Source organism: Pyrus communis, chromosome 14, assembly GCF_041283825.1.
Source record: "Pyrus communis isolate YQ-2024b chromosome 14, ASM4128382v1, whole genome shotgun sequence".
Classification (NCBI taxonomy): domain Eukaryota; kingdom Viridiplantae; phylum Streptophyta; class Magnoliopsida; order Rosales; family Rosaceae; genus Pyrus; species Pyrus communis.
In genome coordinates this window covers 4,735,172-4,751,444 of record NC_142578.1, presented here as the reverse complement: position 1 = coordinate 4,751,444, position 16,273 = coordinate 4,735,172, and the positions used below count along the sequence as shown (strand labels likewise).

The following is a 16,273-nucleotide window of genomic DNA, read 5'->3' as shown; positions in this document are numbered from 1 at the left end:
AGAAACTAACTAGTTAGCGTTTGAGCGCTAATATAAATTTTACAGCTAAAACCAAGTAAATAATAATAATCATGTTAGACAGTTACAACCTGTGGCGGTTCATAGCATTTTTAACCGAGTAATATATTTTTGTAGCATATATAAGGTTGAAGGGGTCTGATATTTTATATAAATCACATTCAATTTTTGCACCAGATCTGTTTGTATGCATGCAAATGTGTGTGAAAAGGCATGTATATCCAGACATAGAGTCGTGAAAACGTAGGCATGTTGAACAATCTGCTATGGCACCAGCTTTCTGTGTTGTTCTAGTAAAAGATCAAACTCTGCAAGTACTTTATTTGCTTTGCCTATCAAATTCATCTCTTTTTTCAAACATGATCCACACACTATACAAAGAGGTGAAAATTTGTGACCTAAACACAACACAGATAAAAGGCCAACATAATTAACATTGTTCGTTTAATATTATACTAATAAAAATTTAACTCTTCTCATATTTTTATGATGAATGGTGTGAGTTTTTGTAATATTATATTACTATTTTATATTATTTTATGTTTTGATAAACTTTTCATTTTGTGTGTTTATTAGCCTATGAGTTAACACGAACACGACATAACATGAACAAGTCAACTAAAAGAGGAGGCATTGCCACATAGAATGTACCCTGTTCCCCAAATGCAAGGTCGATCAATACCAAACCTAGAATCTATGGAGGAGAAAAAGAAACCGAAAAAGTTTGATTTCTTTTGCACCAAAAGGCACCTAAGCAAAAGGGATGATGCTATATCCCTTGACAAAATAGAACCTCCCCTTTTGTTCCCTTTTCTTTTGGTGCTTTGATAGCAACGACTCTTTCACTATAAAACTGCCATGTTTCTTTCATCCAATCTTGTTATTTTCGCTTCCTATCAATCTCCATATTTTCAATTTTGTGCTCACTGTACTTCTGGTCATGTACGCCTCGATGGAAGACGAAGATTATGTTCTAGTGGAAGCCAAGGATTTTTACTAGACTTAAATTAAAGCAGGTGCGTTGTCACCGGAGATTGTGGAGAATCTGGAGATACAAGAAGAGGATAGCAAGAGTACTAGTGTCACAGAAAGTACTAGCAAAGATGTAGTCCTTAACGATGTTTATGTTGCAGTTGGCAAAGATGACACAGATGTCCTGAACTGGACGCTTGACAATGCTGCTTCCCCTGGTAGTACTCGGGTTTTTCTTGTCCACTTCTTCCCTCCGATCAGCCACATCCCGGTAAACTAGTTCACCTGTTCATGTTTTTCTTGTCCATGTCTGCCTATCAGTGTACTGTATTTATGGGATTCTGATCAAACACTTCATGCATTCATCAAATATCTTTTTTGGATTCGGATCAGTGATTAGGGTTTAGACTTTTCTTTAACATCTGCAATTGTTTTTCCTGATCACCAATCCTAAGCTATATCTCGTACTTTCCTGTCATAAAATATTGATAGCTGGAAGGTTAACAAAGAGCCAATTAAATGAAGATCAAGTGCGATTATAAGTTAATGAAGAGAGTAACAAGAGGAGTAACCTCTTGCAGAAATACGTGAACTTGTGCAATGATGCTAAGGTGTGGATTATACTCCCCTGCGTTGTTTATGCTTCCAAACAGCAAGATTCCATAGAATTGGTGATGATGAAATTTTATGCTTTCAATGTGACTGCAGGTAACGGTGGAGACAATGCTCCTTGAGAGCAATTGCACAGCAAAACTATTTCTTCATCTTATTCCTGTTCTTAGCATTACTCACCTTGTCATAAGAATAAAAAGACATTGAAGGTGCGTAGTAGCATATGCCAGTTATTTCATTTCCCCGACAAATTTTAGAGATAAAGTAAAACCTGAGTACTGCATTTCTCATAAAGATGAGACATGTGGGAATCATGTCTATTAGTAGGTGTCACTTATATGAGAGATACGATCAACAATGTGTTCAGTAGATATATTACATCCAAAGTAGAGTGAATTAGGTGTTCAATTAATGGGGTTAAACTATGTTGTGTAGGCAAGCGAGAAAACAATTGTCGTTAGGAGAGTTTGTTAAGAACAATGCACCGGACTTTTGTGAGATTAGCATCGTTCATGAAGGCAACAAGGTGGAGGTCAATCAGCAAGTAAATGGTCCAACAACGCCGGAAAATACTGATCGCTTTGAAAGAAGCCTTCTTTTTTCATGCTTTCCAGGCAAGTACAATTTAGAAATGAATCTCTTTCTCTCACTTCTGTATATATACAGGCTATATATTGCCATCACGTTTTGCAGTACTAATCTTTGAAATGAATCTCTCTCGCTCACTCTACTTTTTTGGATAGATAGTGCACGGGAAGGCCAAGATTTCTTAAGCATCAACTGCAAAAGTTGTGACAGAGATGAAACAAACTTGGCTATGCATTACGGATCATATGGGACGGCCACATACTCAAATTAATGACATATAAACTGGGCAACTTGAAAGCTGGCAAGCTGAAGATGCATTACTCCCAGTCCAGTTAATTAACATGTCGAAGTTTATATTGGTAACTGAAGTGAAACAGTACTTTATGCGAAAAGAAGGGAGTCTAAATAATTCTAACAAACTTCACAGGCTCTATTTGTAGATATTTATCATCAGAACAACCATTTTCTCCTTAATTTCCATACAACTTTGTTCATAAACTTATATAAATAGTTCAGGCCTGTGTTCTCTTACTTCTGAAAATGTCGTGTTACAATGTTGAATGGCTTCTAGTTGCTTGGATCCTTAAAGCACTAACAAAAAATAAAAGAAATGGCAAGTAGCTAAACCCGGCATGGCAACAAGCCATGGATTAAGCCAAAATTTAACATTAGCAACTCTCCATTGAAGATGGTCTAAATTATCCAAATTTGCAATTCTAACATTCATTTAAACCTCCTCAAATGGTAAGGATGTTTTAAACATTAGAGCTAGAAGATTTTATTTCCTAATGTTTATACTGAAAAAAAGGTTGAACAAATAATTTTTAACCTTGCTGAACAAACACCCAGATAGAGAAAAAAATACGCCTATCCTATTCCTTAGTTTTTTTTTTTTTTTTTTTTTTTTCAGGTAGACCAAATTTTTGAATCCATGTCTTCTGATTTTCTGCTCTAGTAAGTGGAAAAAAAATTCTCTCCAACCTAAAGATGTCATAGTGTCTTTTTTCAAAGCGTCTACTGACATACTGGAATCCACCACTCTAACCAGGCTTATGTGACTTATCTTTTCAGTATGCTTGCCGATTTGGGCCAACCATTAGAGATGATTTTTTTTAAGGCTTAATTTAAGCCTTATGCCAATTATTGGAGATCAACTTAGAATTTGAAATTAACGCAAATAAGTGATGGAGGATCTTAATCCTATAGTTTTTAGTTGCCTCCAATATTTTATTTACAAACTAAAAATAAAGTAAAATCTCAAGTCCTCATTACAATATTTCTGAGCATTGAATCAAATAACGTCGTCTTTGTCATCAAACACCCTATATTCTACGAGATGAAAGGTTGGGTTTAATCTAAACTTGGTATTTAGATTATAAAGGAATTCCATATTATGTAATATGTATAAAGAGTAATCATGACATATATGATTGGGTAGGAAGTGAAACTCATATGAAATACTAACTACCTACCAATTCAAAACAAATATTTTATGACTCGTTACAACTTATTCTCATGAAATAAAATGCATTATTTGTCCATTGTTCAAAAGGAAAAAATCATAATCCTTACCTGAGTTCAAATTTAGAATAATCTCTTGCATAAGATTAAAAATAAATTCTATTATTTGACCTTAAGTCAAGGAAATTGTTATTGGCATTTCAAAAATCTCATTTTGCACTCTAAACTTTTTATAATTAGAAAGAAAAATACATTTGTGAGAAGTGTAGATTGAGATTTTTGGAGTGTTAATAACAGTTTCCTAAGTCGATATACTAATTTTCTTGTTAGTACAATACTCTTGTCATCATTGCTAGTGCTTAGGAAATGTCATTTCATTTGTAGCTTAATTTTTTGAGTGCATTTTTGCTCTTTACCCTATTATGTACCATTTGATTAGTTTATATTTTGAAATTTGTGCAATAAATAGATTCAATCAAACTTATTTAATGGTGAACATCATCATCATTTAAGGGTGGTGCGTAAAAATATTTCTTAATTTTTGACTTTTTTACCGTTTGAAATTGAAAATGAATAATCTATATAGTGATAAAGGTGATTGCCATACATCATTTAATTTAAAAAATAATAATAATAATACTAGAAAAAATTGTAGTGATCAATACATTCATGTGGAGATACCCTGACCACCTGTTTACTAATCTCATCGCTAATAGGATACCCTGACCAAGACCACCGAGGACCGTACCACTTCTAGTGAGATCTACAGCTACCATGAGCCAAGCAAGGTGGAGCCGCCATATATTGGGCTAGTTAAGTCGGCACTGTCACAAATTCGGTTGAGAAGAGCAATTCGTTTATGGAAACAAAAGTCGTAGAGCGTAGAGGTGGATTCAAGTAAATGACCTACCAACAAATACAATTCCAAACCAAAACCACGATCAAGTCTCAAATCAAGTTTCACCTTGCAAGGAGGTCAGATGAACCCAACACCGATTGAACCTTCTTTGCACTGCAGATCCGAAATCCTTGTATGAACCCCAACCTGCCACCATCCCTCATCAGATCCTTATGTAGCATCGACAACAATGAGGCGTGGGGTGGTGGAGAGGAAGGGGTGCGGTGGATGTGATAAAAGTAACGGTAAAAGAAGTAGACGAGTGGGGAAGAGAGGAGGACTAGTGGGAGGGAAGAAATCGGGAAAGAAGACGCTGAAAGCTGAGAAGAGAGGGGCAGAGGCAGAGGTGAAGGCATGGGTGGGAGGGAAAGTTGGGGTGGTGGGAGGGAAAGGGGATGAATGGAAGAACGATTTTAGAAGGGAGAGAGTGGTTGCCGCCGCACCAAGCTGAAGAACGGACCGACAACCGTTTTCAAATTTGGGTTTTTGGGATATGGGTTGTACTAGGGTTTCTTTAGCAATTGCATTGTTATGAAAGATCAGCGAACCAAAAGAGTCCAAGTTCAAACCATTGTGATGCCCTGACGCAATATTGAAATTTCATTAGAAGTGATGCCATGTGTTTCAAACCAGAAGTCACATTGCATTTGAATTGAGGAGCAAATCCATTGGATACAAATGATACGCACATTGGTTGTTGGTTGTTCATTGTTTAAAGGAAGAGATGAAATATAATAAACCTTTCCTTTTATACATTATATAGTTGATATGAAAGAAGTTGAAATGACACAATTTGCAGAACAAATGTGAATTAATCTCATATGCATATATATATATATATATATATATATATATATGTTATATATATGTATGTATATTTACAAGTATCATGAAATATTGATTCCATCTTTACCGTCCAAAAACAATGATATATGGTGAATTCAAAGTTCAATCACCCATACTTACTTTCAAGATGTTTGTTAGCTCAGAATATCTTGAATTGGAATTACAGTTTAGTCTCTGTTTTGCTGCGACACGTTCAGTTTCTTGCTGGGTCAAGATCTTTGCCGGATCCTCCAATTACATTCGTTTATCGTACATCGTGCGGTCAGAAATTATTGTAATTTTTTTATTTAAAATTGAATATAAACAATACATGATAAAAACTAGTTGCACGATGTAAGATGAACAGATGTGGCTGGAGAATCCCCGGGATCCTCACAAAGAGGATTCGACGAGGATCCTCTCTCAGGTTTGACATGCAAGCAGCATCCTTTTTAAGCCTAATATGCAAGCTTTCTCTTTCCTTCAATGCTTTGTTTGAGGGGATTATATTCACAGGAAAGGGATCCTCTCCGGATCCCTTACTCCTAATCCACCAAATTAGGGAATCTGTGTCATTGCATTTGATCTAATGGGTACAAACACGGGTCTACTTTAAAAGTTATAATAACTTTAGATGTTGGATCAAATTTCAATGACACAGATCTCTTGATTTGGTGGATTAGGAGGAAGGGATTTGGAAATGATCTCTTTCCATATTCACTAACAAGGAAATTTGGTTAGCCGTGTTTTTGACACACTGAAAGATTTATTTTTAAATAACGACTGAGACAATAACCATGTCAATCCTTACACTTTACTAATCGTAACCAAAGAGGCAAAACAAACATGACAGTTGCGATAAGTATTTTTTTTAACAAACGATATTATTTCTACTAAAGGGGAGGGGTGGGCTTAGCCTCACAATGAGTTAGAATAATGTGGTTCAAATTCACCTTTGTCGAGAATCGAACTTAAGGCATTCTCTCTTTCTCTTTCTCTAAACCTTCTCTGTTTCCTCCTTCTTCTTTTGCAATCTCTATGTTCTTTTTTCTACATATTGCTTAACATGGTATCATCGCCGAATAAGCTTCGTTGCAAGCTTTTTCAATCCTTAGTTCTTTGCTTCTGCTACATATTTCTTTCTTCTACAATCTTTCTGTGATTTCTTTTCTGAATTTCTGGCTTGTGATTCTTACCCATTTATGTCTTATGTTTTCTGCAAGTTCTTACACACCAAGTGTTTGTTTTAAGTTCTCTGAGAAAACTGATCAACATGGTTACCGCGAGTCAATTGCAGATCTTACATTCACCGATCACGGGGTTAATTTCATCCATTTCAACTTCAGTTTCACTCAAGTTGGATGAGACCAACTACCTTCAATGGCACTTTTCAGATGCAATTGATGCTTGAAGGTCACAGAATTATGAGGTTTGTTGATGGCACAAATATGTGTCCTTCCCAATTTCCATCTACCTATTATGGAGATTCTACAGTAACGACTGGTGTCTCATCTTCAAGAATTGAGACAGATGAATACAAGGTCTGGAAAATGCATGATATGGCACTTATGCATCTCATTACTGCAACCCTATCCCCTTCTGCAATTTCTTGTGCTATTGGTAGCACAAGTGCAAGGAATTTATGGGTTAGGCTCCAAGAACAATTCTCTATTGTGAGTAGGGCTGCAATCTTTCAAATGAAATCAAATCTTTATACCATCAAGAAAGGCACTGATTATGTGACTCAGTACCTGCAAAAAATCAAGGAAGCAAGAGATTTTCTTGCTGCTGCTGGAGTCACATTTGCAGATGAGGATATTATTATTATTCTTGCTCTTAATGGCTTGCCATCCGAGTATAACACCTTTAGATGTGTGATCCGTGGCAGAGAATTATTTGTCTCAAAGATTTTCGATCCCAATTGCTTGCAGAGGAAGCTTTTGTTAAAAACAATTCATCAATACCATTCCTCTCTTCTATGGTGGCACATGATCAAAGACAGGGTTCCAAATATTCAATAACTGCCAATTAAGGTCATGGATCATCTGCATCAAATGGCTCTACACAAAGTCTGGGTTTTCAAGGCAATGGTCATTATAGTTTCTATGCCAGTCCTTGATGCAATGGAGGCAATGGACACAATCAATCCTTTAACTCAAAATCAAGGGGTACATGCAAATTTCAATATAATCACGGCCAAAGGTATTCTAATCCTAAAAGTGTTGTACATGAATTCACTTCCCAGTTTAACAATGGGGCTTCTTATTCTATAATCATTTGCCTATTGTGTGCTCAACAAGGTTATAATACATCTAATTGTATTTACAAAATCACTGATTCACCTGAGCCATGTCAAATCTGTAATTGGAGGAACCATAGTGCTGTCACTTGCTTATACAGAAATAGGACCTATTCATCTACACCTCCAATGACTGCTATGCATACCAGTTTCATTGGACAATACCAATCGTATTCGATGCCATCTTCTATGCCATCTCACTTATTTAATGTCGTGCGATGTGGTAAAGGTCGATTCCACTACAATAATGGTCCAAGGTTTAATACATACAAGTCTTTTCCTCAATTTTCACTAGGAGTTTTGGCTCACCTCCATCTTCGTATCCTAATTCATAGAAGGGTCATTTTGCTGCTCATTGTTATCACATACTAATCCTCATTTTTCAGTTTCAGCCCCTGAATCATGTCAAAGTACATTGAAAATATCTCAAGGAATTCTTGACTCTCATCCTCCACTGACAAAATATTGTGAATGTTGTTGGCCCAATGAAGGATGCTTCAGTGGATGTAATCAGGATTATGGCAGGAGGGGATATTATATTCCAATAGAACATGGTGCGACTAACGACATGACTAGTGAAGGAGCTGATAAGGAAAGAATAAAAATCATGTTTGGTGAGAAGCTGGAAATATCGGCAACAAAGAAAGCTATTTTGTCCATGGAGTTGTATGATTTACAAAACCACACTCACCGCGCTCCATTGACACCATCATTTCAGTGCTCATATCATGAAATCGATATATCACCTTCCTTGTGCCATTCTACAAGTTACCTTCCATCACTCAAATCAGATATTACCATCAAATCAACTGATGAAAAATCAACACGATTCTCTTTGGGAAATTTAGAGACTGGTGGCATTCGTCTAGAGACAAGTAATACCTTATAAGATATATGCTCTTACCACTATCAAGAAGACTATGACAACATTGGAAAACTTGGTGAAATGCATACCTTGGTTAGGTTATGTGATGGTGCAAGTATTGTTGATCTTAAGCCAGCATACCATATGCTAATTATTGACAAAGGTGGAGGCCCTAAGTTTTTGTTCATAAGCATTTATCTTGGATGTACTTTGAGAATGATTTCTTCCTTCTTAATTGCTGGGTTGCTGAGCTGGCTTTTACAATTTGAGTTGGAATTTCTTGTTGCTATAATTAGATTACTTGTGCAGCTGGTTGGAAGAATTCAATCGGTATGAATATCAAAGTATGTTCTTCATGAACTGCACAAGTTTAAAGATGTTGATGACAAAGGTATTAGTTTGACTTGTCACTTGTTGAAGATAATGTGCTTGGTTCCTTGCAACAATCTCATATTTTGATAGTATAACCATGAGGTTGAGGGAGGGAGACAATGGGATGGAGACAATCTTATACCATGGTCATCTGTCAAGAAGCTTCTTGGTTAAGTTTCTCTTCTTCTGAGCAATTTGCTGACATTCTTACCAAAGGCCTGAGTTCACCATTGTTCAATACTCACTGCAACAATCTCATGCTTGGACAACCATGAGCTTGTGGGGGGATGCTAGAGTATATAGGATATGGAAGGTGTGGATCATGACACATGTCATTAGTTAAACAGATAAGGCAGTTAGGATTGTTGGTATTGTAAGATTCAGATAAGGTAGTTAGCTGAGTATTCACCTATAAAGCAATTGTATCCTTGTAACTAGAAATCATTCAAGAAAATACAAGTGAAAATTCGTTCTCTTTCTCTCTTTCTCTCTCTCTCTCTCTCTCTCTCTCTCTCTCTCTCTCTCTCTCTCTCTCTAAACCTTCTTTGTTTCCTCCTTCTTTTTCTGCAATCTCTATGTTCTCTTTTCTGCATATTACTTACAAGTGAAGATAAATACCACTAGATCGTAGTACTAAGTGGCAACATCTGCGACAAGTTAATTTTTTGTTTCTTGAATAAACGATATTATCAACACTAGGAGGAGGGGGTGGACTTAGTTTCATAATGAACTAGCAATAATATAATTCAAATTCGCCTTTGATGAGAATCGAACCTAAGATTTTTCACTTACAAGTGAAGGTATCACTAAAGTAGCAGTAAGTGTGTTAATTCTTCTTTTAGGTTAGCATCGCTGTAAGCGTGTTATACGGTATCTAAACCGCCACGTGTACTTGATAATATCAAATTTCCCTCCGACAAGACCATGATAAGAGCTGGGAGATCGAAGACTTGGCTCCTTCGAAACAAAGACCACGGCGAAAACTCAAATCCAAATTCCAATTTGGCTCGTTTTTAGGTTTTCTTCTCCCGTCCGGTTTTGTGCTCACAGAAACCCTAGAACTGCAATCCAACCTCTGCAATTCCGTCATTGATGTACGCCTACGACAACCGACACGCCGACGTCAACTCCTACCGTGAGCGCCGAAGGTAATTTGTAATTACAATTACCCTCAAAGTCGATTGCTTTCCGATTCAGATCGCTGCTTCTAACTTTTTTCAAATTTCGATTCAATTCTGTGTTTTAATGTTTCTTCATTTGTGTTTGGTTTTATGTAATTGTGAATTTGCAGTGACCTAATGGGTCCAGCGCCTGCGGCTGGTGGCTCCGCTTATGGCCGTGGCGGTGGGGCAGCTCCGTATGGGGGCCCATCGCCTCCGGTTGCTCCGTATTCGGCAAGGGTGGGTGGACCGGCACAGGGTCCAGGAGACTTTAATGGGTACCCGCCGTTCCAGCCCCCTTCCGAGCGGTTCAATATCGGCCGAGGTGGTGGTAATGGGAGCTTTGGTGGAAGAGCGTCGAATGGACATGTTGGTGGTGGAAGGGGTCGTGGTGGGAGATTTGGTGGCGGTGGCAGGGGTTTTGATGGAGGCCGTGGTGGCGGTAGGAGCTTCGGTGGTAGTCGTGGTGGAGGTGCGGGTTTCGGCGGTGGGCGTGGAGTTGGTGGAAGAGGAGGTAGGCATGGTGGCTCGTCAAGAGGAGACTTGGATAATATTATGCTTCCCAAGCAAGATTTTGGGACCTTGGTACCTTTTGAAAAGAATTTCTATGCTGAAAGTCCTTCAGTGAGGGCAATGTCAGAGCATGATGTTATGGTGTATCGTACTAGGCGGGAGATTACTGTTGAAGGGCATGACATCCCAAAGCCGATTCAAATGTTTGAGGATGCGAATTTTCCTGGTATTTCCTTGCTGATGAATGCTACAGTATTTGTTTTCTTATTAAAGTTTACTTTTTGTGCTTGTAGCTTATTTTGGTGTAATGTTATGTGTTAGATTACTGCCTCGAGGCAATTGCGAAATTGGGTTTTGTTGAACCAACACCAATTCAGGCACAAGGATGGCCAATGGCATTAAAGGGTAGAGATTTAATTGGCATCGCTGAGACTGGTTCTGGTAAGACCTTGTCTTATCTGCTGCCGGCTTTGGTACACATTAGTGCGCAGCATCGGTTAGGTCAGTATTGGTTACCATTCCTGTTTTAAGTTACGATTATTTGTTTCCTAGCAGTTGACCCTGATTTGGTTATTCTTTTGCCATAAACTTCAGTGCAGGGAGAAGGTCCTATTGCGTTAGTATTAGCACCTACTCGAGAATTGGCAGTTCAAATTCAAGAAGAAGCTTTAAAATTTGGCTTACGTTCCAATATTAGGAGTACTTGCATTTATGGAGGTGCTCCAAAAGGGCCCCAAATACGCGACCTTAAAAGAGGTATGTATTAGCTTATGTTCATTTGGCAGTGCATAAATAGGACCCCACATATAGTAATGTCCTAATGTCTTCCATGTGGCAGGGGTTGAGATTGTCATAGCTACGCCTGGCCGACTGATAGATATGTTGGAAGCTCAGCATACAAATTTGCGAAGAGTCACTTATCTAGTTTTAGATGAGGCTGATAGGATGTTGGACATGGGATTTGAGCCACAGATAAGGAAAATTGTTTCCCAAGTATGTTAAGTTTTATCATTTTGGTTGCTTCACCACTAATCAGCTGAAAGTTATATTTTTTGTTTCGTCAAACAGCTAACAGACTAACAATAATATTAGTATTTTTTTGAACAATAATATTAGTATTTAAATACAACAGATGACTTCTTTAGAATATTTGTTATGCAAATTTGTCAAATATTCTATGAATCTATGATGTTTCTAATGTGCTTGAGCACATGAACTTTTGTTACATGAGGGACTTTGCAGAGCTGCTCTTTAGTTAGCCTTTATGTTTCTGCCGACACGATTTTTATGTATATATGAATTTGGCAACTAATGTACACACTTGTAGTGCTGTTTGAAAGAACTTAGGAATTGCATTTGATTAAGTTAGTTTTCTTGCAGACCCGACCAGATCGGCAGACATTGTATTGGAGCGCCACGTGGCCAAGGGAGGTTGAAAGTTTAGCAAGGCAGTTTTTACGTAACCCATATAAGGTCTCTTTTGTAGATTTAACCATATCAGTATGATACATTGATATTCAGCTTGGTTGTGCAGATGTGTCTGTGAAATAAATTGTGATATAACTTATATCAATTCTTTATGTTTAGGTAATCATTGGATCAGCAAGCCTTAAAGCAAACCAGTCCATAAACCAAGTTGTTGAAGTTGTGACGGAGGTGGAGAAATACAATAGGTCTGTCTCTTGTGCTTGACATCTGGTTACATGATAAGGTTGAATTTTTTTTTGCTTTCATAGTAAGTACTTCAAATTGTTTTGTTGGCAGGCTGATCAAATTGCTCAAAGAAGCGATGGTTGGGAGCCGAATTCTGATATTTGTGGAGACGAAAAAGGGATGTGACCACGTTACTAAACAATTGAGGATGGATGGATGGCCAGCTCTATCCATCCATGGTGATAAAAACCAGGCCGAAAGGGACTGGGTCTTGGCTGAGTTTAAAAGTGGCAGGAACCCAATAATGACTGCCACTGATGTGGCTGCGCGGGGTCTTGGTAGGATCACTGTGTGCTAGAAACCTTGGTGTTTAGGTCTTGAATTTGAAATATTACGAGTCGGCCGGCTGCTGTCCAGTTCCTGAGAATATAATTTGTGGTTTGGGTGCGAAGGGCAGGTGCCATCACATGTGATAACTCTTACCAGTTTAATACCCCCTGTGATAACTCTCTGGGTGCTTACCTTATTTGAATTTCATGTTACATGGACACAAGGAGCAAGGTTTCACTGGTATGACTCGGGTTAACTTCCTAAGTCTGGATGGTATGCCGTTGTGCAATGCAAGCCTGTATCTTCCATTGGTCTGGAAATTCTATTTTTATATACATGGGGCATTTGATAATTCATACGGCTCTCTGTAAGGAAAGTTCTCAATTATTTGTACTAGAGGTGCCTGAAATGGCTTGGCTTCTCCTTTCAAGTGTCTAAGTAACATGGTTGAAATCATTGTCGCCCATCCACGGTTACGGAGCTGGGTATCCTCGCAGCCCGGTTGACTCATGCATGCTTGTTCATTTGATTGGATATGGGAAGTGGTGGTTGTGGTGAAGCTGCTCCTTATCCCTGCTAGGTTAAGGTGGGCACATTTACATGATGAATGTGTTGTCTTTAGTTTGATCTTGAGATCTCAGGGGTGCAGGGATAAGGTTGTTCGCAGTTTTCTCCGTGTTTTGTTGTTTGCGTACCGTTTACCTAACTTGTGCTTTGTTTTGTTGTAGATGTGAAGGACATAAAATGTGTGATCAATTATGATTTTCCATCAAGCCTTGAGGATTATGTCCACAGGATTGGAAGAACTGGACGTGCAGGAGCAACAGGAACTGCTTTAACCTTTTTCACGCACGCAAATGCAAAATTCGCTAGGGATCTAATCAAGATCCTTCAAGAAGCAGGTCAGGTTGTGAGCCCCGCATTGGCTGCAATGGCCCGATCAAGTGGTAGTTTCGGAGGTAGGCTCGGTTTCCTCTTTGAATACGGTGTCATTTGTGCGCATAGTTTTATGGGATGGTGAACAATGCTGTTTTTTATTTTCGGTTTTTCATCAGGATCCGGAGGGAACTTCCGCAATAGAGGACGGGGAGGAGGATTTGGGAACCGGGGCATGATTTCTGGTTCAAATACCGTTCCTATCGGTTACAAGAGACCTTGGTAGTTTGTGTAGTGTCACAACTCACCTGGCTAATTTATGTTTAGTTTTGTAACGTTGAAAGAAAGTTGTGTCGAAAACTTGCTATTTTTGTAGTTTCCCCAAATGATATAATTGATTTGTGATGCAAGACCAAATAGCTGTTTATGTTTACCTGTTGCTTTCTCTGAGAGAACATAACAGGGACCGAGTTGGAAGAAAATTGGGGACGAGTTGTGAGCAAACAATTGAAATTGTTATTATGCTGACTTCATTAAGCAGAATTTACTTTTTGTTGCAATTTCAAGGTGTATCAATTTTTTTATTGAATAATATGCTTCTTGAACATCCCAAGGACGAACGATAGTAGAAAATTTATCCAAGTTTAAATGTGAATATCGTTATTTAGTATTACGGTTTAGTGGTATTTCTCTTCACTTTGAAATAAGAGATCTTAGGTTCGAATCTCGCGGATAGTGAATTAGATACCATATTAAGCTGCCTATTGTATGGTTTAGCTGAACTCTTTCTCCTCTTAATAGAAAAATATCAATGTACTAAAAAAAATAAAAACGTGAATATCAAGAATTAAAGCTAGAATATCATGATCTAAAGCTACGTCTGAACTAAGGTTACGTCTTTGTTAAAGGATGTGCATCGTTTATTATCATGGGGCATGAAAACAAAAAAAGTCATATATAGTAGTGATAACAACGTCATTGTCCTGGTGGATGCTTATCGCGTGCTAAAAATTTGAACAAATTAATCCATAGATACTTGCCATGTGGCATGTTTGGTTTCATAAAAGTATCTCTCCTATTTTTCACAAGGTTTTAAATCTTGACAATTGAAACTATTAAGGACCGAAGTGAAACTTTGCACAAACTACAAGGACGAAACCATTATTCGCACTTGAGGTTTCTCACCAAAATATACCCGAGCTAGGCAAGTTGGCTAAATGAGTTTGATGGCTCTTTCACCGAAAGGAATGATACTAGAATGCAATCCCTCTCGCTTGAAAGAACTATTTTCTTAGATAAAAACTTTTTGGTGCGTATACTGTATTCCGAACTTTTTAACTGTTAGATCTTAATATTTTTTTTTTAACCATAAATTTAACGGTTAAAAACTCAAAAGTATCTAGTACTCCCCTAGCACCATAGAAAATCCCCTTCTCAGAAAATAAGTTTTGGTCTAACAAAATGTTGTGGATCCAAAAGGAGACTTGTTTCAAGTTCTACTTTAGGGTTTGATTTTGGTGGCCGGTGTTGAATTATTGAAGCAAAATATGAGTGTGTGCTTTCATGGGGTCCACAGTTCCCTCCGGAGCAAGTCCAGTTCTAATTATCTGGCGTGAATTGGACGTAGGGGTGGGGGTTCTACATTTCAACACAGAAAATGAAAAAATAGGCGCGCAAGTTGACTGCTGCGCAGTCTGGATCACGTATATGCTGGTTGTCAACTCTGCAATTTTCTTGTTTTGTTCCCAGGTATTCGTAGCATAAACTTTGGTATTACCGGGTGTATATGTACGTACGTGTAAGCACCTCTCATCACGTATTGTATATGTTTTTTCGTATTTCTTTCTTAGCGCCATGCGTTTTGTTTCATTTTGTAGACCTATAAATGTTTGAATAAAAAGGGTCAATACTCTAGTCGTCAGTAGATGTATATCAGTACATAAATTATTAGTCTTGCCGCAGAATTGTATACTTTTGTAATTCCTTCAAGTCTACAGGTGGCCAAACCTTATAGTTTGTTTGATAACTATTTCGAAAAATTGAAAACTAAAAATTTGTTTGATAATTATTTTCAAGTTAAATACAAAATTGAAACCAAAATAAAAAAATAAATTGGTGATCAAACAGCGTCTTAAGTGTGACCGATTATACGTGTAAACCATATAAACCTAGTGATACGTACGCGTGCCGAAGCCCGGTGACACGGCTATCCGTCTGCCGGACAGGGATGGGGGGTCTGGTTTAATTTTCAAGGTTGAAAATTGGGAAGGACAAGGACGTACAAGGAGAGAAAGTTTATAGGCCAGTTCTCACCACAAGGTGTGGAAGAAAGACGACAACTACCTGAGCAAGCTAGCTACTTGTTTGATCAGGAGACAGGTAGGGGTAGGTAAGGTTTGGTGGTTGTATAAACACTACAACTATAGCTAGAGTTGATTTCTAAACTAATTAAAAATATCCTTGTTTTCTTCAAAATTACCCCTCAAATCTGTACGTAATGTCAAATCTTGGGGTTTTTCTTCGGTGCTTTAACGTAGGGAGTAAATACTTGTTTTTTTATACCTTGAACCGTTGATCATTATTTCAATACTGATTCAATTTATCTTTGTAATAAGTAAGTTAACGTACTAAAAAAATATCGTTTTAACTTCATCAGTAGCATAAAAATCTCTACAATATATAGACAACGAACTAATATTGTTTTGTTATAATATACATATACACACACACATAAATATAATTATATTTTCAAGAAAACTAATTGAAATGACTTCAAAACTTTGAGTTTTAATCAAAATCACAAAAAGGTGTTGTAAGTGAATGATACTAGG

The 16,273-nt window shown here is 37.7% G+C and overlaps 2 protein-coding genes and 1 pseudogene across 4 annotated transcripts; all 3 read left to right on the top strand.

Moving 5' to 3' along the window:
- Positions 1 to 970: 970 nt before the first annotated feature.
- Positions 971 to 2,461, top strand: LOC148691108 (uncharacterized; annotated as a pseudogene).
- Positions 2,462 to 6,798: 4,337 nt separating this feature from the next.
- Positions 6,799 to 7,395, top strand: LOC137712348 (uncharacterized). Its single transcript, XM_068451443.2, has one exon. The coding sequence runs from the start codon at positions 6,799 to 6,801 to the stop codon at positions 7,393 to 7,395; it is 597 nt and encodes a 198-aa protein (XP_068307544.1).
- A 2,334-nt stretch (positions 7,396 to 9,729) lies between these two features.
- Positions 9,730 to 14,002, top strand: LOC137712519 (DEAD-box ATP-dependent RNA helicase 30). Of its 3 annotated transcripts, none has more exons than XM_068451593.2 (10): positions 9,730 to 10,058; positions 10,202 to 10,809; positions 10,905 to 11,084; positions 11,178 to 11,339; positions 11,422 to 11,576; positions 11,964 to 12,056; positions 12,171 to 12,256; positions 12,348 to 12,574; positions 13,295 to 13,525; positions 13,622 to 14,002. In XM_068451593.2, the coding sequence occupies exons 1-10, from the start codon at positions 10,003 to 10,005 to the stop codon at positions 13,726 to 13,728; spliced, it is 1,905 nt and encodes a 634-aa protein (XP_068307694.2). In that variant the 5' UTR covers positions 9,730 to 10,002; the 3' UTR covers positions 13,729 to 14,002. The 3 variants fall into 3 exon arrangements, 1 of the variants encoding a protein (XP_068307694.2); XR_011065229.2 differs by having other exon boundaries at positions 9,835 to 10,058; positions 12,348 to 13,152; XR_015955702.1 differs by having other exon boundaries at positions 9,840 to 10,058; positions 12,348 to 13,222.
- The last annotated feature ends 2,271 nt before the right edge of the window (positions 14,003 to 16,273 follow it).

Excerpts from the sequence above, each read along its gene's own strand:
- LOC137712348 (XM_068451443.2), top strand. The coding sequence starts at position 6,799 with ATGAGGTTTGTTGATGGCACAAATATGTGTCCTTCCCAATTTCCATCT.
- LOC137712519 (XM_068451593.2), top strand. The coding sequence starts at position 10,003 with ATGTACGCCTACGACAACCGACACGCCGACGTCAACTCCTACCGTGAG. Across the intron at positions 10,059-10,201 it reads TCCTACCGTGAGCGCCGAAG|TGACCTAATGGGTCCAGCGC; the intron begins GTAATTTGTAAT and ends GTGAATTTGCAG. Across the intron at positions 12,257-12,347 it reads GAGGTGGAGAAATACAATAG|GCTGATCAAATTGCTCAAAG; the intron begins GTCTGTCTCTTG and ends TTTTGTTGGCAG.